Source organism: Oncorhynchus keta, chromosome 10, assembly GCF_023373465.1.
Source record: "Oncorhynchus keta strain PuntledgeMale-10-30-2019 chromosome 10, Oket_V2, whole genome shotgun sequence".
NCBI classification, from domain to species: Eukaryota; Metazoa; Chordata; class Actinopteri; order Salmoniformes; family Salmonidae; genus Oncorhynchus; species Oncorhynchus keta.
In genome coordinates this window covers 72510097-72528829 of record NC_068430.1, presented here as the reverse complement: position 1 = coordinate 72528829, position 18733 = coordinate 72510097, and the positions used below count along the sequence as shown (strand labels likewise).

The window sequence follows — 18733 nt, the reverse complement described above, 5'->3', positions numbered from 1 at the left end:
TGTATGAGCAATTAATTGAACTATTAAACATTATGTGAACCGTTTGGAATAACCTGGATGTCTGCATAAATTGGTCATACAATTTGATCTGATCTTCATCTAAGTCACAACAACAGACAAACAAAGTCTGTTTAAACTAATAACCCACAAACAAGTGTACATTTTCATGTCTTTATTGAACACACCGTGTAAACATTCACAGTGCAGGGTGGAAAAAGTATGTGAAACTTTGGATTTAATAACTGGTTGACCCTCCTTTGGCAGCAATAAACTCAACCAAACGTTTTCTGTAGTTGCGGATCAGACCTGCACAACGGTCAGGAGGAATTTTGGACCATTAATCTTTACAAAACTGTTTCAGTTCAGCAATATTCATAGGATGTCTGGTGTGAACCGCTCTCGAGGTCATGCCACATAATCTAAATCGGGTTGAGGTCAGGACTCTGACTGGGCCACTCCAGAAGGCCTGTTTTCTTCTGTTGAAGCCATTCTGTTGTTGATTTACTTGTGTTTTGGGTCATTGTCCTGTTGCGTCGCCCAACTTCTGTTGAGCTTCAATTGGAGGACAGATAGCCTTACATTCTTCTGCAAAATGTCTTGATAACCTTGGGAATTAATTTTTCTGTCAATGATAGCCAGTTGTCCAGGCCCTGAGGCAGCAAAACAGGGCCAAACCATGATGCTCTCTCCACCATACTTTGCAGTTGGGATGAGGTTTTGATGTTGGTGTGCTGTGCCTTTTTTTCTCCACACATAGTGTTGTGTGTTCCTTCCAAACAAATCGACTTTGGTTTGACTCCTGACTCCAATTAGCTTTTGGAGAAGTCATTAGCCTAGGGGTTCAAATACTTTTTTCAACCTACACAGTGAATGTTTAAATGACGTATTTAATATAGACATGAAAAATACAATAATTTGTGTTTGTCTATTGATGTGACTAAGATGAAGATCAGATAACATTTTATGACTAATTTACGCAGGAATTGAGGTAATTCCGAAGGGTTTACATACCTTTTCTTGCCACTGTAGTGTTTGAACCCAGATCTGATTAAGTTGAATACAGTTGAAGTCGGAAGTTTACATACACCTTAGCCAAATAAGTAAAAAATAAGTAAAAAAGTAAAAAATCCCTGTTTCAGGTCAGTTAGGATCACCACTTTATTTTAAGAATGTGAAATGTCAGAATAATAATAATGATTTATTTCAGCTTTTATTTCTTTCATCACATTCCCAGTGGGTCAGAAGTTTACATACACTCAATTAGTATTTGGTAACATTGCCTTTAAATGGTTTAACTTGGGTCAATTGTTTCAGGTAGCCTTCCACAAACTTCCCACAATAAGTTGGGTGAATTTTGGCCCATTCCTCCTGACAGAGTTGGTGTAACTGATTCAGGTTGTTTAGGCCTCCTTGCTTGCGCATGCTTCTTTAGTCCTGCCCACAAATCTTCTATAGGATTGAGGTCAGGGCTTTGTGATGGCCACTCCAATACCTTGTCTTTGTTGTCCTTAAGCCATTTTGCCACAACTTTGGAAGTATGCTTGGGGTCATTGTCCATTTGGGAGACCCATTTGCGACCAAGCTTTAACTTCCTGACTGATGTCTTGAGATGTTGCTTCAATATATCCACATAATTTTTCTTCCTCATCATGCCATCTATTTTGTGAAGTGCACCAGTCCCTCATGCAGCAAAGCACCCTCACAACATGATGCTGCTGCCACCACCGTGCTTCATGGTTGGGATGGTGTTCTTCGGCTTGCAAGCGTCCCCCTTTTTACTCTAAACATGACAATGGTCATTATGGCCAAACAGTTCTATTTTTGTTTCATCAGACCAGAGGACATTTCTCCAAAAAGTACGATCTTTGTCCCCATGTGCAGTTGCAAACTGTAGTCTGTCTTTTTTAATGGCAGTTTTGGAGCAGTGTCTTCTTCCTTGCTGAGCGGCCTTTCAGGTTATGTCGATATAGGACTCGTTTTACTGTGGATATAGATACTTTTGTACCTGTTTCCTCCAGCATCTTCACAAGGTCTTTTGCTGTTGTTCTGGGATTGATTTGCACTTTTCGCACCAAAGTACGTTCATCTCTAGGAGACAGAACGTGTCTCCTTCCTGAGTGGTAGGACAGCTGTGTGGTCCCATGGTGTTTATGCTTGCATACTATTGTTTGTACAGATGAACGTGGTACCTTCAGGTGTTTGGAAATTGCTCCCAAGGATGAACTAGACTTTTGGAGGTCTACAACTTTTTTTTCTGAGGTCATGGCTGATTTATTTTGATTTTCCCATAATGCGAAGCAAAGAGGCACTGAGTTTGAAGGTAGGCCTTGAAATACATCCACAGGTACACCTCCAATTGAATCAAATTATGTCAATTAGCCCATCAGAAGCTTCTAATGCCATGACATAATTTTCTGGAATTTTCCAAGCTGTTTAAAGGCACAGTCAACTTAGTGTATGTAAACTTCCGACGCACTGGAATTGTGATACAGTGAATTATAAGTTAAATAATCTGTAACAATTGTTGGAAAAATGACTTGTGACATGCACAACGTAGATGTCCTAAATTTGTGGAGTGGTTGAAAAACAAGTTTTAATTTTCCTGTTTGGCCCTGTCCGGGGGTGTCCTCGGATGGGGCCACAGTGTCTCCTGACCCCTCCTGTCTCAGCCTCCAGTATTTATGCTGCAGTAGTTTGTGTCGGGGGGCTAGGGTCAGTTTGTTATATCTGGAGAACTTCTCCTGTCCTATTCGGTGTCCTGTGTGAATCTAAGTGTGCGTTCTCTAATTCTCTCCTTCTTTCTTTCTATCTCTCGGAGGACCTGAGCCCTAGGACCATGCCCCAGGACTACCTGACATGATGGCTCCTTGCTATCCCCAGTCCACCTGGCCATGCTGCTGCTCCAGTTTCAACTGTTCTGCCTTACTATTATTTGACCATGCTGGTCATTTATGAACATTTGAACATCTTGGCCATGTTCTGTTATAATCTCCACCCGGCACAGCCAGAAGAGGACTGGCCACCCCACATAACCTGGTTCCTCTCTAGGTTTCTTCCTAGGTTTTGGCCTTTCTAGGGAGTTTTTCCTAGCCACCGTGCTTCTACACCTGCATTGCTTGCTGTTTGGGGTTTTAGGCTGGGTTTCTGTACAGCACTTTGAGATATCAGCTGATGTACGAAGGGCTATATAAATACAATTTGATTTGATTTGATTTGAATGACTTCCAACTTCAACTGTCCATGAAAGATCCAGTTACAGTAGGCCAGCCTACAGCAGTGGAAGAGGGGAGTTAGTGCAGATTTCTAGACATTAAGGGCCGTACAATAAAGTACAGAAGGATTGGAGCACTCGGGGTGAATATAAAAGACCAGAAAAAAGAACAGATTGTCTGCCTGCTGTGCTGAAAGAAACAGGAGAAGAAAACAACACACTCCAAAGAGAAAGAAAAGTTGAACGGTTGATCCAAATAAATTCCTTGAAAAGGGGATGGGAAGTTTCCAGGCAAAGCCTTGGAATCAAGGATAATTAGTAGGGATGGAGTGCCAAGCGGAAACATCAGACGGAATAGGGAAACCACTATTTGGCAGATGTTGAGATTGAAAGGGATGGAGATATATACATAGCTACAGTGTCTAAACAGCTGCATTCAAGTGTCTGTCTTTGTGGATGTGTACTGCAATCAAAGTTGAGACAACATTGGAAAAAAAGCTTCCACAAAGGAGGGTAGACGGTCAGAGGATGAGGAGATGGGTTGTTGTCTTTTGTGTTTTATTTCATCCACATGAGGGAGACATTTAATGGACATAGTGGGCACCTTCGAGCTGATCACTATTGTCAAGTCGGGGACAATTGTTGGTCACCGCCTTTCAAAGTGTGTTGCATTCTGGTGATTAAACATTTCTGACGTGGGTCTATATGTCGACTGCATGAACTTGACAAAAATCATGTGATCAAAGGTCATAAAGATTTGACTCCAAGTTTCTGCAGTTGCTCTTCACCAACTTCCTCCTGCATTGTGGGTGGCTCTATTGTCAACCAATCATTAGTGTTTTTGTTTAACCCACGCGAACAAAAACATGACTGAAACAGGAACCAATTTGCTGCAGTTAATGTGTAGCCTACAGTGCATAAATGTGATTGAGGCTCTCTCTCATTTATTGATTGTATAATGTAACACAAATTATTTCAGTTTGTGAGTGGGTGTTGGAGATGTTTTTTTTTTTACACCTTTTTTACACCTCTCCTGACTTTACTTCTTGACTTTGGTCTACAGTCATACTATATGTTTGCCTCTGAAAAATTAGACTCAGATCATCAAAGCATATGTGTGTGCAGTGTTTGCATAATGTGAGTGTTTAATTGGCGTCTGTCTGAATTCAGAATTTGTCCAAGATGTGGCACTATGTGCAACTGAAACATGTTAACCATCTACTGTTGCTATGCTGAATGAAACACACGGTTTAAAAGAAGGCATGTGTAAAATAATGGTGCCTAACTGCTCATTTAGCCTCTAATCTTCAAATGAACCAAGTGAATTTTGTACAAGCAATAATTTAAACCGATCAATGAAGTGCCAAGACAAAATGTGTTTCCTACTTTAGAACAGGAGTGTCAAACTCATTCCATGGAGGGCCTAGTGTCTGTAAGTTTTTGTTTTTTCCTTTCAATTAAGACCTAGACAAGGGGAGTAATTAGTGGCCTTAATTCAGCAATCAAGTACAAGGAAGGAGCAAAAATCCCACAGACACTCGGCCCTCCGTGTAATGAGTTTGAAGCGTGCTTTAGAGTAAGGGCTGTCAAACCTGTCAGGAACTCAATTAGATAATCAACCACACCTGAGTACATTTCTGAATTCCAATTACACCTACCACTTAGTCACTTATGGGCATTTGAACCGATCAGATAGGTTATAGCAATATGGTAATTCCATCACCCTGCCTTCTGATAGGCTGGATGCAATTGTTGCCATATTGCTTATACCTATTCAATAATTTCTGATGCACAGAAGTAGGAACCAAATGTAGTTCAGGGGCTTACAGCTGTCCTTAATTAGCCAATGACATTAGAAGGGTCTGGGATTTGTTTAAAAGGAGCAAACAAAAAAGCCTGCCAGATACAGCATAAGGGATATTATGCTAGGGCTTATACCAACCATTAGTTCTGATTATTGGGGAGCTTTTCAGGAGCAAAATGGCAGTGATGATTGGAATCGCTTTCAGGTAGGTTTTTAAAAGTATTGCTCTAGTTTGTTTCCCTTGTCCTTCAGGTGTTACAGGTAGCTTTGTTTATAACAACCAGCCCCAATGCCTCAACCGCAGAAGCAACAGGCCACCATGCCCCCGCAAGTATGGCATCCATCCCAAATGCCTCAGGAGCAAAAGCAACCAGCTACTGAACCTCAGCAGCAAATTGAACCGACCGCCATGCCCCAGCCACCTCAGCAATTGTGGCATCCAGATCAATTTATCCAACATCCAGATATTTTATATATATATATATATATCAATTTCTCCAGGAGCAGAAGAAACCAGCCCCTATGCATCTACCGCAGAAGGAACTGACCGCCATTCCACCACAACTGTGGCAATCCGCTCAAATGCCCCAGCAGCATAAGCAACCGGCTGCCATGCCCCAGCAGCCTCAAGACGTGTGGTATCCAGCTAAAATGGTCCAGAAGCAACAAGTCGCTGCACTGACCGCCATGCCGCAGACGCATCAGCAAGTGTGGCATCCAGCTGAATTTCCCCAGCAGCAGAAGCAACCGGCATCCACGCTTCTACCGCAGGAGCAACTGACCGCCGTACCCCAGCAAGTGGTATCCAGCTCAAATGTCCCAGCAGCAATTGGCCTCCACGACTCTACAGCAGAAGCAACTGACCGACGTGCCTCAAAGAGTGGCAATCAGCTCAAATACCGCAAAAGCAACCGGCTGCTGAACCACTGCAGAACGAACCGGCCACCATACCCCAGCAAGTGGGGTATCCAACTCAAATGTCCCAGCAGCAGAAGCAACACACTGCCATGCCACAGCACCAACTGACCCCCATGCCTCAGCAATTATGGCATGTAGCTCAAATACCCCAGAAGCAACTGAACCCAATGTCTCAGCAGAAGCACTACGAAAGCACTGAAGATGGTGACTCTAGTAGCACTCAGGCCAGCATCGTTGAACAGTCTGTCATCCCAATCTATTCCTACAGTTACAAATCGCACTACGAGAATGGCAGGACTGTATTCTCCCAAACCCGCTACACTCCTAGGGAGGCTATGCCTGTTGACAGTGGAAATGCTCCCAAGGACAGTATTGTTGGTACTGGTGCACCTAGCGTATATCCATCACCAGTGAAGGATTCTGCAAGGTAATGGTTCACTTTAACCTGCTCTGAACTTTGCTCTCTGAATTTGAAGTCCTTTGTACTAACCATATCTTTCAACAGGAAAATGTAATGGATTCATCCTCTAGACGCTAATGGTGAGAATTGTTTTTGACGTTGGTTACTTAATATTCTGTGTTGCTGACCCTTAATTTCTTTCTGCTTTTGTTTCGACCAGGAAGTGTCTGGTGCTCTTGCTACTCAAGCGTGAGGGAGTACATGAACAGTTCTACTTTCAAAAATGCCTGGTGTCTTTGAAATAATGGTTCTCGTGTCCATTGCTTGCTAATTGAGAACAGGTGGTGTGCAGTTTGTAGTAAAAATGACTGTTCAGTTAATTCTTTCGTTTTCTAATCTTTTACCTTTGCTACTGGTTGTTCAAAATAAAAGCTTGGGTCTACATAAGAGCATTTGTCAAGGGATGAATTGTCAGACATTCTTCATATGTTCTTACTTTAGATGTAGGCATGCATTGTATACAGTGAGACTGTCTTCAACCTCAGTCTAAGTTGTTGGTCAGTAAGCTAACATATAGGGAAAAGTTTTTATATGGTCAGACCATGGCTCATTTAGCTACTAAAATTGTGACCTTTTGGTTTCAAACTTGAATTTGGCCTTATACTATAGCCCATACCACAAATGGCAAAGAGTCAAATCAGTTTAGGAGTCTGTTCCATATCTAGCTGATGGCTGAAATGTTATTTTTTAGATGCGTCAACCCCTGATGGCACATCTACCTCCATACTTGTTTGTATCGGTTACCTGTCTTAAAATTGTGGGGTCTAAGAGGGAAACGTAACTATGTCCGGGAGTCAATTTCCCATAATAGTCCGTTTGTAGGCCAAACCGTTCTGAAGCTATAGATGTTTTTGAGACTGCTACAGACATATCTATCCTACCCTGCCTTTCTAAGGTCTTCGAAAGCCAAGTCAACAAACAGATTACCGACCACTTCGAATCCCACCGTACCTTCTCCGCTATGCAATCTGGTTTCAGAGCTGGTCATGGGTGCACCTCAGCCATGTTCACTACTAGCTGTGGTTGGTTTCCTCTTCTCTTCCAGGTTTTACAGGTATCTGTGTTTTTAACTGACTAGGATAAAATAACATTTATAATATTCCTTGGATTTGTTGCCTGTTAATTGGAGGGATAACCTGCTATCCTCCACCTAAAGGTGTGTTTGTATAGCACAAAGTAATTAAGTTAAAATAACACTTTGTATAGTGCCAATAACTTTATTAAATGATGGCATTTTACTATGCTGAATTATCTTGGTTCCTAGGTACTTATCGATATAAAAAGACACCAGCTCCTATTCTAAAGCAACAAAAGGAACCGGCTCCTATGCCCCAGCAAGAAGGCCTCCTCTCCCGAGTGGTGCAGCGGTCTAAGGCACTGCATCGCAGCGCTAGAGGCGTCGCTACAGACCCGGGTTCAATCAGGGCTGTATCACAAATGGCTGTGATCGGGAGTCCCATAGGGCAGCGCGCAATTGGCCCAGCATCGTCCGGGTTAGGGGAGGGTTTGACCGGTGGGCTTTACAAGTAGCCGCTCACTGCAAATAAGAATTGATTGACTTGCCAAATTAAAGAAACTAAACTGTCTCTTGTGTCCCAGCAACAATAGGAACCGGATCCCATGCCGCCTCGGCAGAAGCAACCAGCTACAATGTCTCAGCAAGTGTGGCGGCTAGCGCAGATATCTTCGGTGAAGCAACCAACTGCCACGCAAAAGAAGCCTTAGCAAGTGAGGCATCCAGCCCAAATTCACCCAGCAGCAGAAGCAACCGGCCCCCATTCCTCAGCAAGTCTGCCATCCACCCCAAATGCCCCAGAAGCAACTGGCCCCATGTCTCAGAAGAAGCAATACGGGAGTACTAAAGATGGTGGTTCTGGTAGCTCTCAGGCCAGCATCGTTGAACAGTCAGTTCTCATCCCAATCCGTTCCTACAGTTCCAAATCGCACTACGAGGATGGCAAAACCCGCTACACTCCTGAGAACATTGTCTGTTAAAAGTGGAAAAGCCCCCAATGAGTGTTGGCATATTTGAACCAAGCACATACTCACAACTTGTAGGATCCTTTACTAGTGAACGTACAACTTTAATCTGATCTTCACTTTGCTTTCTGAATTTGAAGTCCTTTAACTAACCATGTTTCGGCCAACAGGAAAATCTAATGGTGGACTCATCCTTTAGAAGCTGATGGTGAGACTTTAATGTCAAATTGATGAAATAAGATTTTGTTGCTGACACTAATTTCGTTTAGGTTTTAGTCATGCTTTTGTTTTGACCAGGAAGTTGCCGGTGCTCTTGCTATTCTTGCATGATTGAATCAATAAAAATGTGTAATTGAAATACTGAGTTCTGCTGTGCCCACTGTGCTTGCTGATTTTCAAACAGATAATGTGGGTTGTCAGTGCAGTTTGTAGTAAAAGGGAATGTGGCTCAGTTTTCAAATATCTGGTGTTTATATTTGCTCCCGGTTATTCAAAGATTGGCTCAACATTGGTGTTGTCAAGTCGTGAAATGTCAGACCTTCCTCATGGTCATATTTTGTGTATATTGACACCCTTTCAAATGACTGGGTTTGGCTATTTTGTCCTCACCGGTGTATAAAATCGAGCACACAGCCATGCATGCAGCCTTACTGAAGAGCTCAGTGACTTTCAACGTGGCACAGTCATAAGATGACACTTTTCCATGTCAGTTTGTCAAATGTTGTGTAATAAGTCATTTTAATGTGATAGGCCACACACACTCAGAACAATGCTGTACCGCATAATCTTCTGTCCTCGGTTACAACACTTGGTGTAAAGCTCGCTGCCATTGGACTCTATTGCGATGGAAGTGAGTTCTCTGGAGAGACTGATCACTCCATCGGGCAGGACGAATCTGGGTTTTGTGGATGCCAGGAGAACGCTACCTGCCCGACTGCATAGTGCCAACTAACGTTTGGAGGAATAATGGTCTGGGGCTGTTTTTGATGGCTTGGGCAAGACCGCTTTGTTCCAGTGAAAGGAAATCTAAATGCTACAGTGTACAGTAACATTCTAGACTATTCTGTGGTTCCAACTGTGGCAACAGTTTGGGGGAAGGTCTTGCCATTTCAGCATGACAATGCCCCTGTGCACAACGCAAAGTCCATACAGAAACAGTTTGGTTTGGAATAATTTGATGGGCCTGCGAAGAGCCTTGACCTCAACCCTATCGAACACCTTTGGGATGAATTGGAACGCCGACTGCGAGCCAGGCCTAAATAATCAACATTAGTTTCTGACCCCATTAATGCTGTTGCATTTTATTTTATATTACCTTTAACTAGGCAAGTCAAGAACAAATTCTTATTTTCAATGACGGCCTAGAACAGTGGGTTAACTGCCTGTTCAGGGGCAGAACGACAGATTTGTACCTTGTCACCTCGGGGATTTGAACTTGCAACCTTCCGGTTACGAGTCCAACGCTCTAGATGTAGTTATGTAAGCATGGATTGTACACGGTGTTGACAATCCAGATGTATTCTTCAACCTCAGTCTGAGCCTTAGGGAGCTAACATAAGGAATTGTTTTAAACGTTCAACCATGATCAATTGGCTGCATGAATCTTTGGGACACTTTAGGTATCAACATTTTATTGCAATGTTTTGATAAAATATAGAATTTTGCCTTTGCTAGTATAGCCCACAGAAACACATTGAATAACACCTTTTTTATAAATGGCAAAGTTTTGAAGTCTGTCCATTATCTTGGTGATGGCACATATTTAACCATTTTATGTATGTTGGCACAACTCCCTCCATACTTCCATTCGTTTGTATGGGTTACCTTCAGATGAGTACGTGAAACTTGTTGGGGTCGTAGAGCAAAACGGAATCATGTTTGTGAGTCTCCCCTTTCCATAGTGGTAATAATAGTTTGTAGGCCAAACCGTTCAGACGCCACAGACGCTTTCGTGAGAAGATGGATTTTTGTTGTCACATGGTCTGACAAACTCAGCTGAAGCTCGGCCCCGTACACCAGATGTGGAAGGGCGACATGGGCAGGCGGATAAAGTGGATTAAGATGCAGCCCATGCAAAAACCTGATATTTCTAGCTTAAATGTATAGATTTTTCTTGGTGTTTCCTATATTGATTCACATGAGTGTCAATAGATTTTTAACCTAAAGCTCATTCTTCCTGCAAGTGCATTAATCGATCTACAGGGTCTTAAAAAGTGGTTTCAATGTACTTTGATCTTTACAATGCATGAAACTGTTTAACCTATCAATAAACAAAGATATTCCCAAACAGACAACAGAACGTCAATAAAGCCTCCTTCACTCATGTTGCCAAACACCCTCGTAAAACTGACTATCCTACCGATCCTTGATTTCGGTGATGTCATTTACAAAATAGCCTCCAACACTCTACTCAGCAAATTGGATGCAGTCTATCACAATGCCATCCGTTTTGTCACCAAAGCCCCATATACTACCAACCACTGCGACCTGTATGCTCTCATTGGCTGGTCCTCGCTACATATTCGTCGCCAAACCCACTGCCTCCAGGTCATCTATAAGTCGTTGCTAGGTATAGCTCCGCCTTATCTCAACTCACTGGTCACCATAGCAACACCCACCCCTAGCACGTGCTCCAGCAGGTATATTTCACTGGTCATCCCCAAAGCCAACACCTCCTTTGGCCACCTTTCCTTCTAGTTCTCTGCTGCCAATGACTGGAACGAATTGCAAAAATCACTGAAATTGGAGACATATGTCTCCCTCACTAACTTTAAGCGTCAGCTGTCAGAGCAGCTTACCGATCGCTGCAGCTGTACACAGCCCATCTGTAAATAGCCCATCCAACCAACTACCTACCTCATCTCCATATTTGTTTTTGTTTATCTGCTCTTTTGCACACCAGGGGCCTGTTGCACAAAACTAGGATAAGGGATTAAGCCAGGATATCTTGGTGATCCTGGCTCAATTGAGCCGTAATCCGGTTGCACTAAAGATGGATAGGGGGCAGGAGGATATGTTATGGTATAAATTACCATGGAGATTTATTCTGTGGAGCTAGCCTGCTCCAGACCAGGCTAAATTCCAGGATCTATTTAATCTCATCCCTAATGTCAGTCAGCAGTCACCACAAATGGAAACCAATAGTTATTTCACTGCTCACTATACATTGTTATCACATATAACTAGACCCACTGTCATTATTTAAACGTTTGTGATCATTAATTTCAATGATTTTGGATAAAAAAATGATTTTTAGATGTTGCTATCATTAGATAATTTACAGTTTCCCATAGACTATATATAAAATGATAGAATATTAGGGCCACAGAGGGAAAAAAAAGACAAGTTATAATATTGTAACCAGTTGTTTTAAAGGAGGACAGTTGTTCAAATGACAGATGCGGGGCATTTCGTGAAATTGTACTTCAGTATGGTTTCATAAACAAAGACATGCTGATGTGCCAGAATATTAAGTATCACATTGTCATAAGTATCAAAACTGTAAAAACAATGTAGCTTTTCTGCAGAAAGAACCAGCCTCATAAATGTATGACTTTATCCTTTTTCTTCAGTGTGGCCCTAGTACTCATAAACAAATACACATTCCATATGAATATAAAAACACAATGTGTAACATTATGTTCCTTTATTGAATAAGGACAAAACAAAGCAGGTAAACCATCAGTTCCTTTCGAAACTGAAGTCACAGTGACTCTACAAGATGGAAAGCACAGAATCCAAGCATATTATACAAAATGATACATACACATTCAAAGGTCTGTATATAACACACCCTGCATGTCTGCACACTAAAATAAATGCAGGACAAATCCATACACATCAACTGAACAGACAAATGAATGGATGCAGTAGCCTCCCTGCAGCCTTGTATTACACACAGTATACCGCACAAACATCATAAGAGGCCAAATTCGTAAAAAACGAACCCATAAAAACCCAAATTCCTCTGCCACCGCAGGACATATTTAACCAAAATTGAAAGCACACATACTAACTAAAATAATTCAACACATATTGGTCCCTCAGCAGCCGACCACTGTCGTCATCAGGGAAGATTGCCGGATTGTCCCAGTCCATGGCTGGTGGCACTCTGGGGGCCCTCTCCTTCCTCAGGCAGGCCACATTGTGGAGGACAGCACAAGCCACAGTAATATCACATGCCCTAACAGGGCTGACCCTTAATTTGTGAAGGCAGTGAAAGCGTGCCTTCAGGAGGCCAAAGGTCATTTCAACTCTGGCCCTGGTCCTGGCATGGGCATGGTTGTAGGCCTGCTGTGCTTCCTGGGGGTCTGTGAAAGGTGTCAGGAGAAAAGGCTGGCAGCCATACCCCCTGTCTCCCAGCAACACACCAGAGAATTCACCTGTCAACACAAAATCTCATCATTACTAGCTCATAAACACAGTGATATTCTTGACACAGCCATGATGGTTATAAATAGGGGTTGTGTGGCTTACCTTGTGATAGATTTCAGAGGCCCGAAAGATTCTGGAGTCATGGACTGAGCCAGGCCATTTTGCCACAACATTGCTGATCACACAGTCAGCATTGCAGACCATCTGAAATCATAAGATGAGGAATATTACACCAATCAATGCACATCACTGGCAATGCAGAGTGTTCGTCAATGGACAATATCAAAAAGTTATGTTCACCTGAACATTAATGCTGTGAAAGGATTTCCTATTCACAAAATCGGCCTCATGGGCACCTGAGGGGCTTTTATCCTTATGTGTGTGCAGTCCACTGCACCAATGACATTGGGGAAACCTGTCACACAAAGTAATGAGTATCCTACTATGTGTTAACAGTTGTCCTGTAATTTGTAGATCCTCTTACCTGCAATCCTATAGAACTCCTCTTTGATGTCACAGAGTCTTCTGTGGCCAGGGAAGGAGATGAAGACATCTGCTAATGCTTTGATAGCCAGACACACACTCCTTATTGTGCGGCAAATTGTGGCCTTGTTCAGCTGTTCTGCATCCCCCACTGAGTACAGGAAGGCTCCACTAGCAAAAGAGCGCAAGGCCACACAAACCATTTGCTCCACACTCAGTGCATGGCTCCGTGCAGTGCGGTGCTTAATCCTGGGACCCAGTAGTCTGCATAGATACCTGATGCCATCTGCAGAAAACCTGTATCTTTCATATAGATGGTCGTCAGGGAAGGCCAGTGGGTCCAACCGGTCCCTGAAGACCCTTTCTCGCCTGAAGGCTCTACTCAGCACAAGTGCTTCTTCATCCACCACATCTCGCACGAATGGGCATGCCATTGTCAGAGCAGAAAGGAACACACAATTTTGGGCCTTCATATAGGCTAGTGGCCACACCTGGTGCTGGGGGTGGGCAAAGAGGGCGATGCCTTATAACGATGACTTGGTTGTACTGATTGCTGGGAAAATAAAAAAAACCTTAGAAAGATGCCACCGTCCTGTGTGCTCACAATAAGAGCTCATATGTCATGGCTCACTTGACTTTACGAGAATATACCTAATTTTTATTTTGAGCTGTGTCATCTTCTTGGAGCTGGGGGAGGAAATACAAATAATGATTAATACATTTGTGTTACAGTTAGCATACAGTGTACATTGAAGGCATATCTCACCTCCCTCTCAATTTTATTTCAAGGTCCAGTTTCCTAATTGTCCTCTTTTTTATTTCGGACTCCAGTGCAAGATTTTCCATCTTTTTCTTCTTGTACTGAATGTCTATGTCTGCCAGTTCTATTTGGCGCCGGAGGTGGTTGCCATACAACTTTCTGATAGCTTGGGAGCTCTGTGAACACAATACAATTAGCGCAGCTGGAATTTGGCAGGATGTGGTGTCCTTTTATTAATACGCACTGTTGCCAGGCTGGTTTTCCCACTGTATAGCATCTGGGTCCTGTAAAAGAAATTAGATTTTTTGATTTTGATGAGGACTCCTCACCATTGTAGAGTAAATAGTACTTTCACAGTCTTACCATGATACCTCATGCCTTCTGGAATCCAGAGAGATGGTCTCCTCCTCATCATCATCATCATCGTCTCCATCATGTGCTGTTGCTGCTGCACTGGGGCCTTCACCCTATCACATTTAATCGGATTCATATTGAAGCTAGTAGACAAGACATGCCAGGCCTACAGTATGCCTTTGATGGAGTACTCACTGGATCAGCATCGTCTGGTGCTTGTGCTGGTGGCTCTAACAGGAACACAGTGCTGCCAGACAATAGGTAAACCAAAGTCAGACAGTCCAAATTGATTCAATATGAATGTGGTTGTATCCCATGTAGAGATGGAAGGACATACCTTGAATGAAGCGGGTGGCATCTTGGGAGGAACCTATGCTCGTCTCTTTCCCCCCAGGGATCCCCTCTAAGACGGGCCTGCCTTTATTTAGCTCCAAGGCCATGTCCTCTGCTGGGGTAAGGTCAGCCTTTGGTGACCCACCACCCGTGCCTTGTCTGTGGGTATTCTTTTTCACTGCTAAAACAGTACAGACAATGTGTGAGCAGGCACCTTCTGGGTACAATATATGCTTGTGCTTTGTTAAATATTAGTCAGGGACCATACCATTCTGCAGAATGTTCTTGTATTTGATTTTGACCTGCTGCCATGTCCGTTTTGGCCCGTTCATGTTTAATCTACACACACACATTTAATGTCACACTGCAAAAAATTACTTGGTATTTTTGTCTTGTTTTCAGTAAAAATATATTTAAAAAAAACTTAAATAAAGATGTATTTTCTTGATTTGCTAAATGACCTAGCAAAATAAGTATAGTTTAGACAAAAAATATAAACTTTAAGTAAATGTGTGCTTAAAACAAGCAAATAAAAAATCTGTCAATATAATAAAAATTCTCTTGAAATAAGTTTACTTTTTCCATAAACACTTAATTTTAGAAAAGTTCTCGTTTCACTGGCAGATTTTTTGCTTATTTTCCTAGGTAATTTTGCTCAAGAAAATATTCAAGATGTTTTTAGATATTTTTTTAACTGAAAACAAGACAAAAATACTAAGTAAGAAAGACATTTTTGCAGTGCAGTGAGCAACCGACCTTGGGTCCTTTGAAAGGCGCTATATAAATTAAAGTGATTATTATTATAGCTCATCTATTTATTCAATTAAATTTTATTTATATAGCACTTTTCACAATTGTTTCATTCTGTCAAAGCAGCTTTACATTAATGAAAGCAGGAGAAACACAAAAAACGGTGGACAACATAAGAAGCAGAGTACAACGGCTAAGATTAAACCGTACTGAGCGTAGTAACGTTAAATAATAATGTAAGGCTTTAATAATAATTTCTCATAGCTTTATACAGTGTGATGGACTTACTTTACACAATTTCACTCATATCTGCAGTGCATTTCAATTAAAAATTTAACAGTTTCATAATTACAGTACAACTGCGTTTTTGGAGATGTGAATTAAATATTTGAATTGTAATTGTGATGTTTCAGCGGAGCGGTGAGTGTGTAATTGTGCACTACTTACGCATTCAGGCGGTCTGCAATACTTTGCCACGCTTTTTCTCTTTGCTTTATCACTGTGGCGGTGTTGCCTTTCTTCTTAATTATATATTTTACCTCCTCGTATGCCTCCATGAGGATTTGTGCTTTCCGACGGGGAAAAGTACGCGGCTCTAGTTGCCATGGTAAATCAGTTAATCTGTGATCTGTGGCGGGGTCTATTTGAGTGAGCCGTGAGCGCGCACCTATCCAGGATTGGTTTCACCTGGCTTAATGAATCCGTGTCTGCTCATCCTGGCTTGGTCTTTGTGCAACCAATTAAGCCTGGACGCACATGTTTTGGCTTCATTGAGCTCAGCTGAGTCATTTATCCCGGATGTCTTAATTCTACTTTTGTGCAACAGGCCCTTGGTCTCGAAAAATGTATATGTTCTTAGACCATCTGTTGTCTGTTCGGGAATATCTTTGTTAATTGATAGATTAAACCGTTCCAGGCATTGTAAAGTTCAAGTACACTGAATCCATTTTTTAAGACCCTGTGGTACGATAAATGGACTTGCAGGAGGAATGAGATATAGGTTAAAAATCTATACATTTAAGCTAGAAATATCAGGTTTTTGCATGGGCTGCATCTTGATCCACTTTATCCGCCTGCCCATGTCGCCCTTCCGCATCTGGTGTACGGGGCCGAGCTACAGCTGAGTTTGTCAGACCATGTGACATAACTGAACTCCATCTTCTCACGAAAGCGTCTGTGGCGTCTGAACGGTTTGGCCTACAAACTATTATGACCACTATGGAAAGGGGAGACTCACAAACATGATTCCGTTTTGCTCTACGACCCCAACAAGTTTCACGTACTCATCTGAAGGTAACCCATACAAACTAATGGAAGTATGGAGGCAGTTGTGCCAACATACATAAAGGGTTAAATATGTGCCATCACCAAGATAATGGATAGACAAAACTTTGCCATTTATAAAAAAGGTGTTATTCAATGTGTTCCGTGAGCTATAGTATCAAAGGCAAAATTCTATATTTTATCAAAACATTGCGATAAAATGTTGATACCTAAAGTGTCCCAAAGATTCATACAGCTAATTGATTATGGTTGAACGTTTAAAACAATTCCTTATGTTAGCTCCCTAAGGCTCTGACTGAGGTTGAAGAATACGTCTGGATTGTCAACACCGTGTACAATGCATGCTTACATAACTACATCTAGAGCGTTGGACTAGTAACCGGAAGGTTGCAAGTTCAAATCACCGAGGTGACAATGTACAAATCTGTAGTTCTGCCCCTGAACAGGCAGTTAACCCACTGTTCCTAGGCCATCATTGAGCAAATAAGTATTTGTTCTTGACTTGCCTAGTTAAAGGTAAAATAAAATATAAAATTCAGCCGCAACAGCATTAACAGGGTCAGAAACTGATGTTGATTGATTAGCCCTAGCTCGCAGTCTGCGTTCCAATTCATCCCAAAGGTGTTCGATAGGGTTGAGGTCACGGCTCTTCGCAGGCCCATCAAATTATTCCACACCAAACTGTTTTTGTATGGACCTTGCGTTGTGCACAGGGGCATTGTCATGCTGAAACAGCAAAGGGCCTTCCCCCAAACTGTTGCCACAGTTGGAACCACAGAATTGTCTAGAATGTTACTGTACACTGTAGCATTTAGATTCTTTCACTGGAACAAAGCGGTCTTGCCCAAGCCATCAAAAACAGGCCCAGACCATTATTCCTCCAAACGTTAGTTGGCACTATGCAGTCGGGCAGCCGCAAAACCCAGATTCGTCCTGCCCAAGGGAGTGATCTCTCCAGAGAACTCACTTCCATCGCGATAGAGTCCAATAGCAGCGAGCTTTACACAAAGTGTTGTAACCGAGGACAGAAGATTATGCGGTACAGCATTGTTCTGAGTGTGTGTGGCCTATCACATTAACAGGACTTATTTGACCGGGGTAACATTTGACAAACTGACTTGGAAAAGTGTCATCTTATGACTGTGCCACGTTGAAAGTCACTGAGCTCTTCAGTAAGGCTGCATGCATAGCTGTGTGCTCGATTTTATACGCCGGTGAGGACAAAATAGCCAAATCCAGTCATTTGAAAGGGTGTCAATATACACAAAATATGACCATGAGGAAGGTCTGACATTTCACGGCTTGACAACACCAATGTTGAGCCAATCTTTGAATAACCGGGAGCAAATATAAACACCAGATATTTGAAAACTGAGCCACATTCCCTTTTACTACAAACTGCACTGACAACCCACATTATCTGTTTGAAAATCAGCAAGCACAGTGGGCACAGCAGAACTCAGTATTTCAATGACACATTTTTATTGATTCAATCATGCAAGAAAAGCAAGAGCACCGGCAACTTCCTGGTAAAAACAAAAGCATGACTAAAACCTGAAAGAAATTAGTGTCAGCAACAAAATCTTATTTCATCAATTTGACATTAAAGTCTCACCATCAGCTTCTAAAGGATGAGTCCACCATTCGATTTTCCTGTTGGCCGAAACATGGTTAGTTAAAGGACTTCAAATTCAGAAAGCAAAGTGAAGATCAGATTAAAGTTGTACGTTAACTTGTAGGATCCTTTACTAGTGGTGAGTATGTGCTTGGTTCAAATATGCCAACACTCATTGGGGGCTTTTCCACTTTTAACAGACAATGTTCTCAGGAGTGTAGCGGGTTTTGCCATCCTCGTAGTGCGATTTGGAACTGTAGGAACGGATTGGGATGAGAACTGACTGTTCAACGATGCTGGCCTGAGAGCTACCAGAACCACCATCTTTAGTGCTTCTGTAGTGCTTCTGCTGAGACAAGGGGCCAGTTGCTTCTGGCGCATTTGGGATGGATGGCAGACTTGCTGAG

At 42.3% G+C, this 18733-nt stretch overlaps 1 protein-coding gene across 3 annotated transcripts; it reads left to right on the top strand.

Moving 5' to 3' along the window:
- The first annotated feature begins 5071 nt into the window (after positions 1–5071).
- On the top strand, positions 5072–8734 carry LOC118371490 (uncharacterized). 3 transcript variants are annotated; one of them, XR_008144849.1, is made up of 4 exons: positions 5081–5220; positions 6202–6360; positions 6439–6473; positions 6554–6781. XR_008144849.1 is itself a non-coding variant. In XM_052527871.1 (2 exons), exons 1-2 carry the CDS (start codon positions 5134–5136, stop codon positions 6039–6041), a joined length of 612 nt encoding a protein of 203 aa, XP_052383831.1. In that variant the 5' UTR covers positions 5072–5133; the 3' UTR covers positions 6042–6193. The 3 variants fall into 3 exon arrangements, 1 of the variants encoding a protein (XP_052383831.1); XR_008144850.1 differs by lacking the exons at positions 6202–6360; positions 6439–6473; positions 6554–6781 and adding an exon at positions 7993–8734 and having other exon boundaries at positions 5072–5220; XM_052527871.1 differs by lacking the exons at positions 6202–6360; positions 6439–6473; positions 6554–6781 and adding an exon at positions 5517–6193 and having other exon boundaries at positions 5072–5220.
- The last annotated feature ends 9999 nt before the right edge of the window (positions 8735–18733 follow it).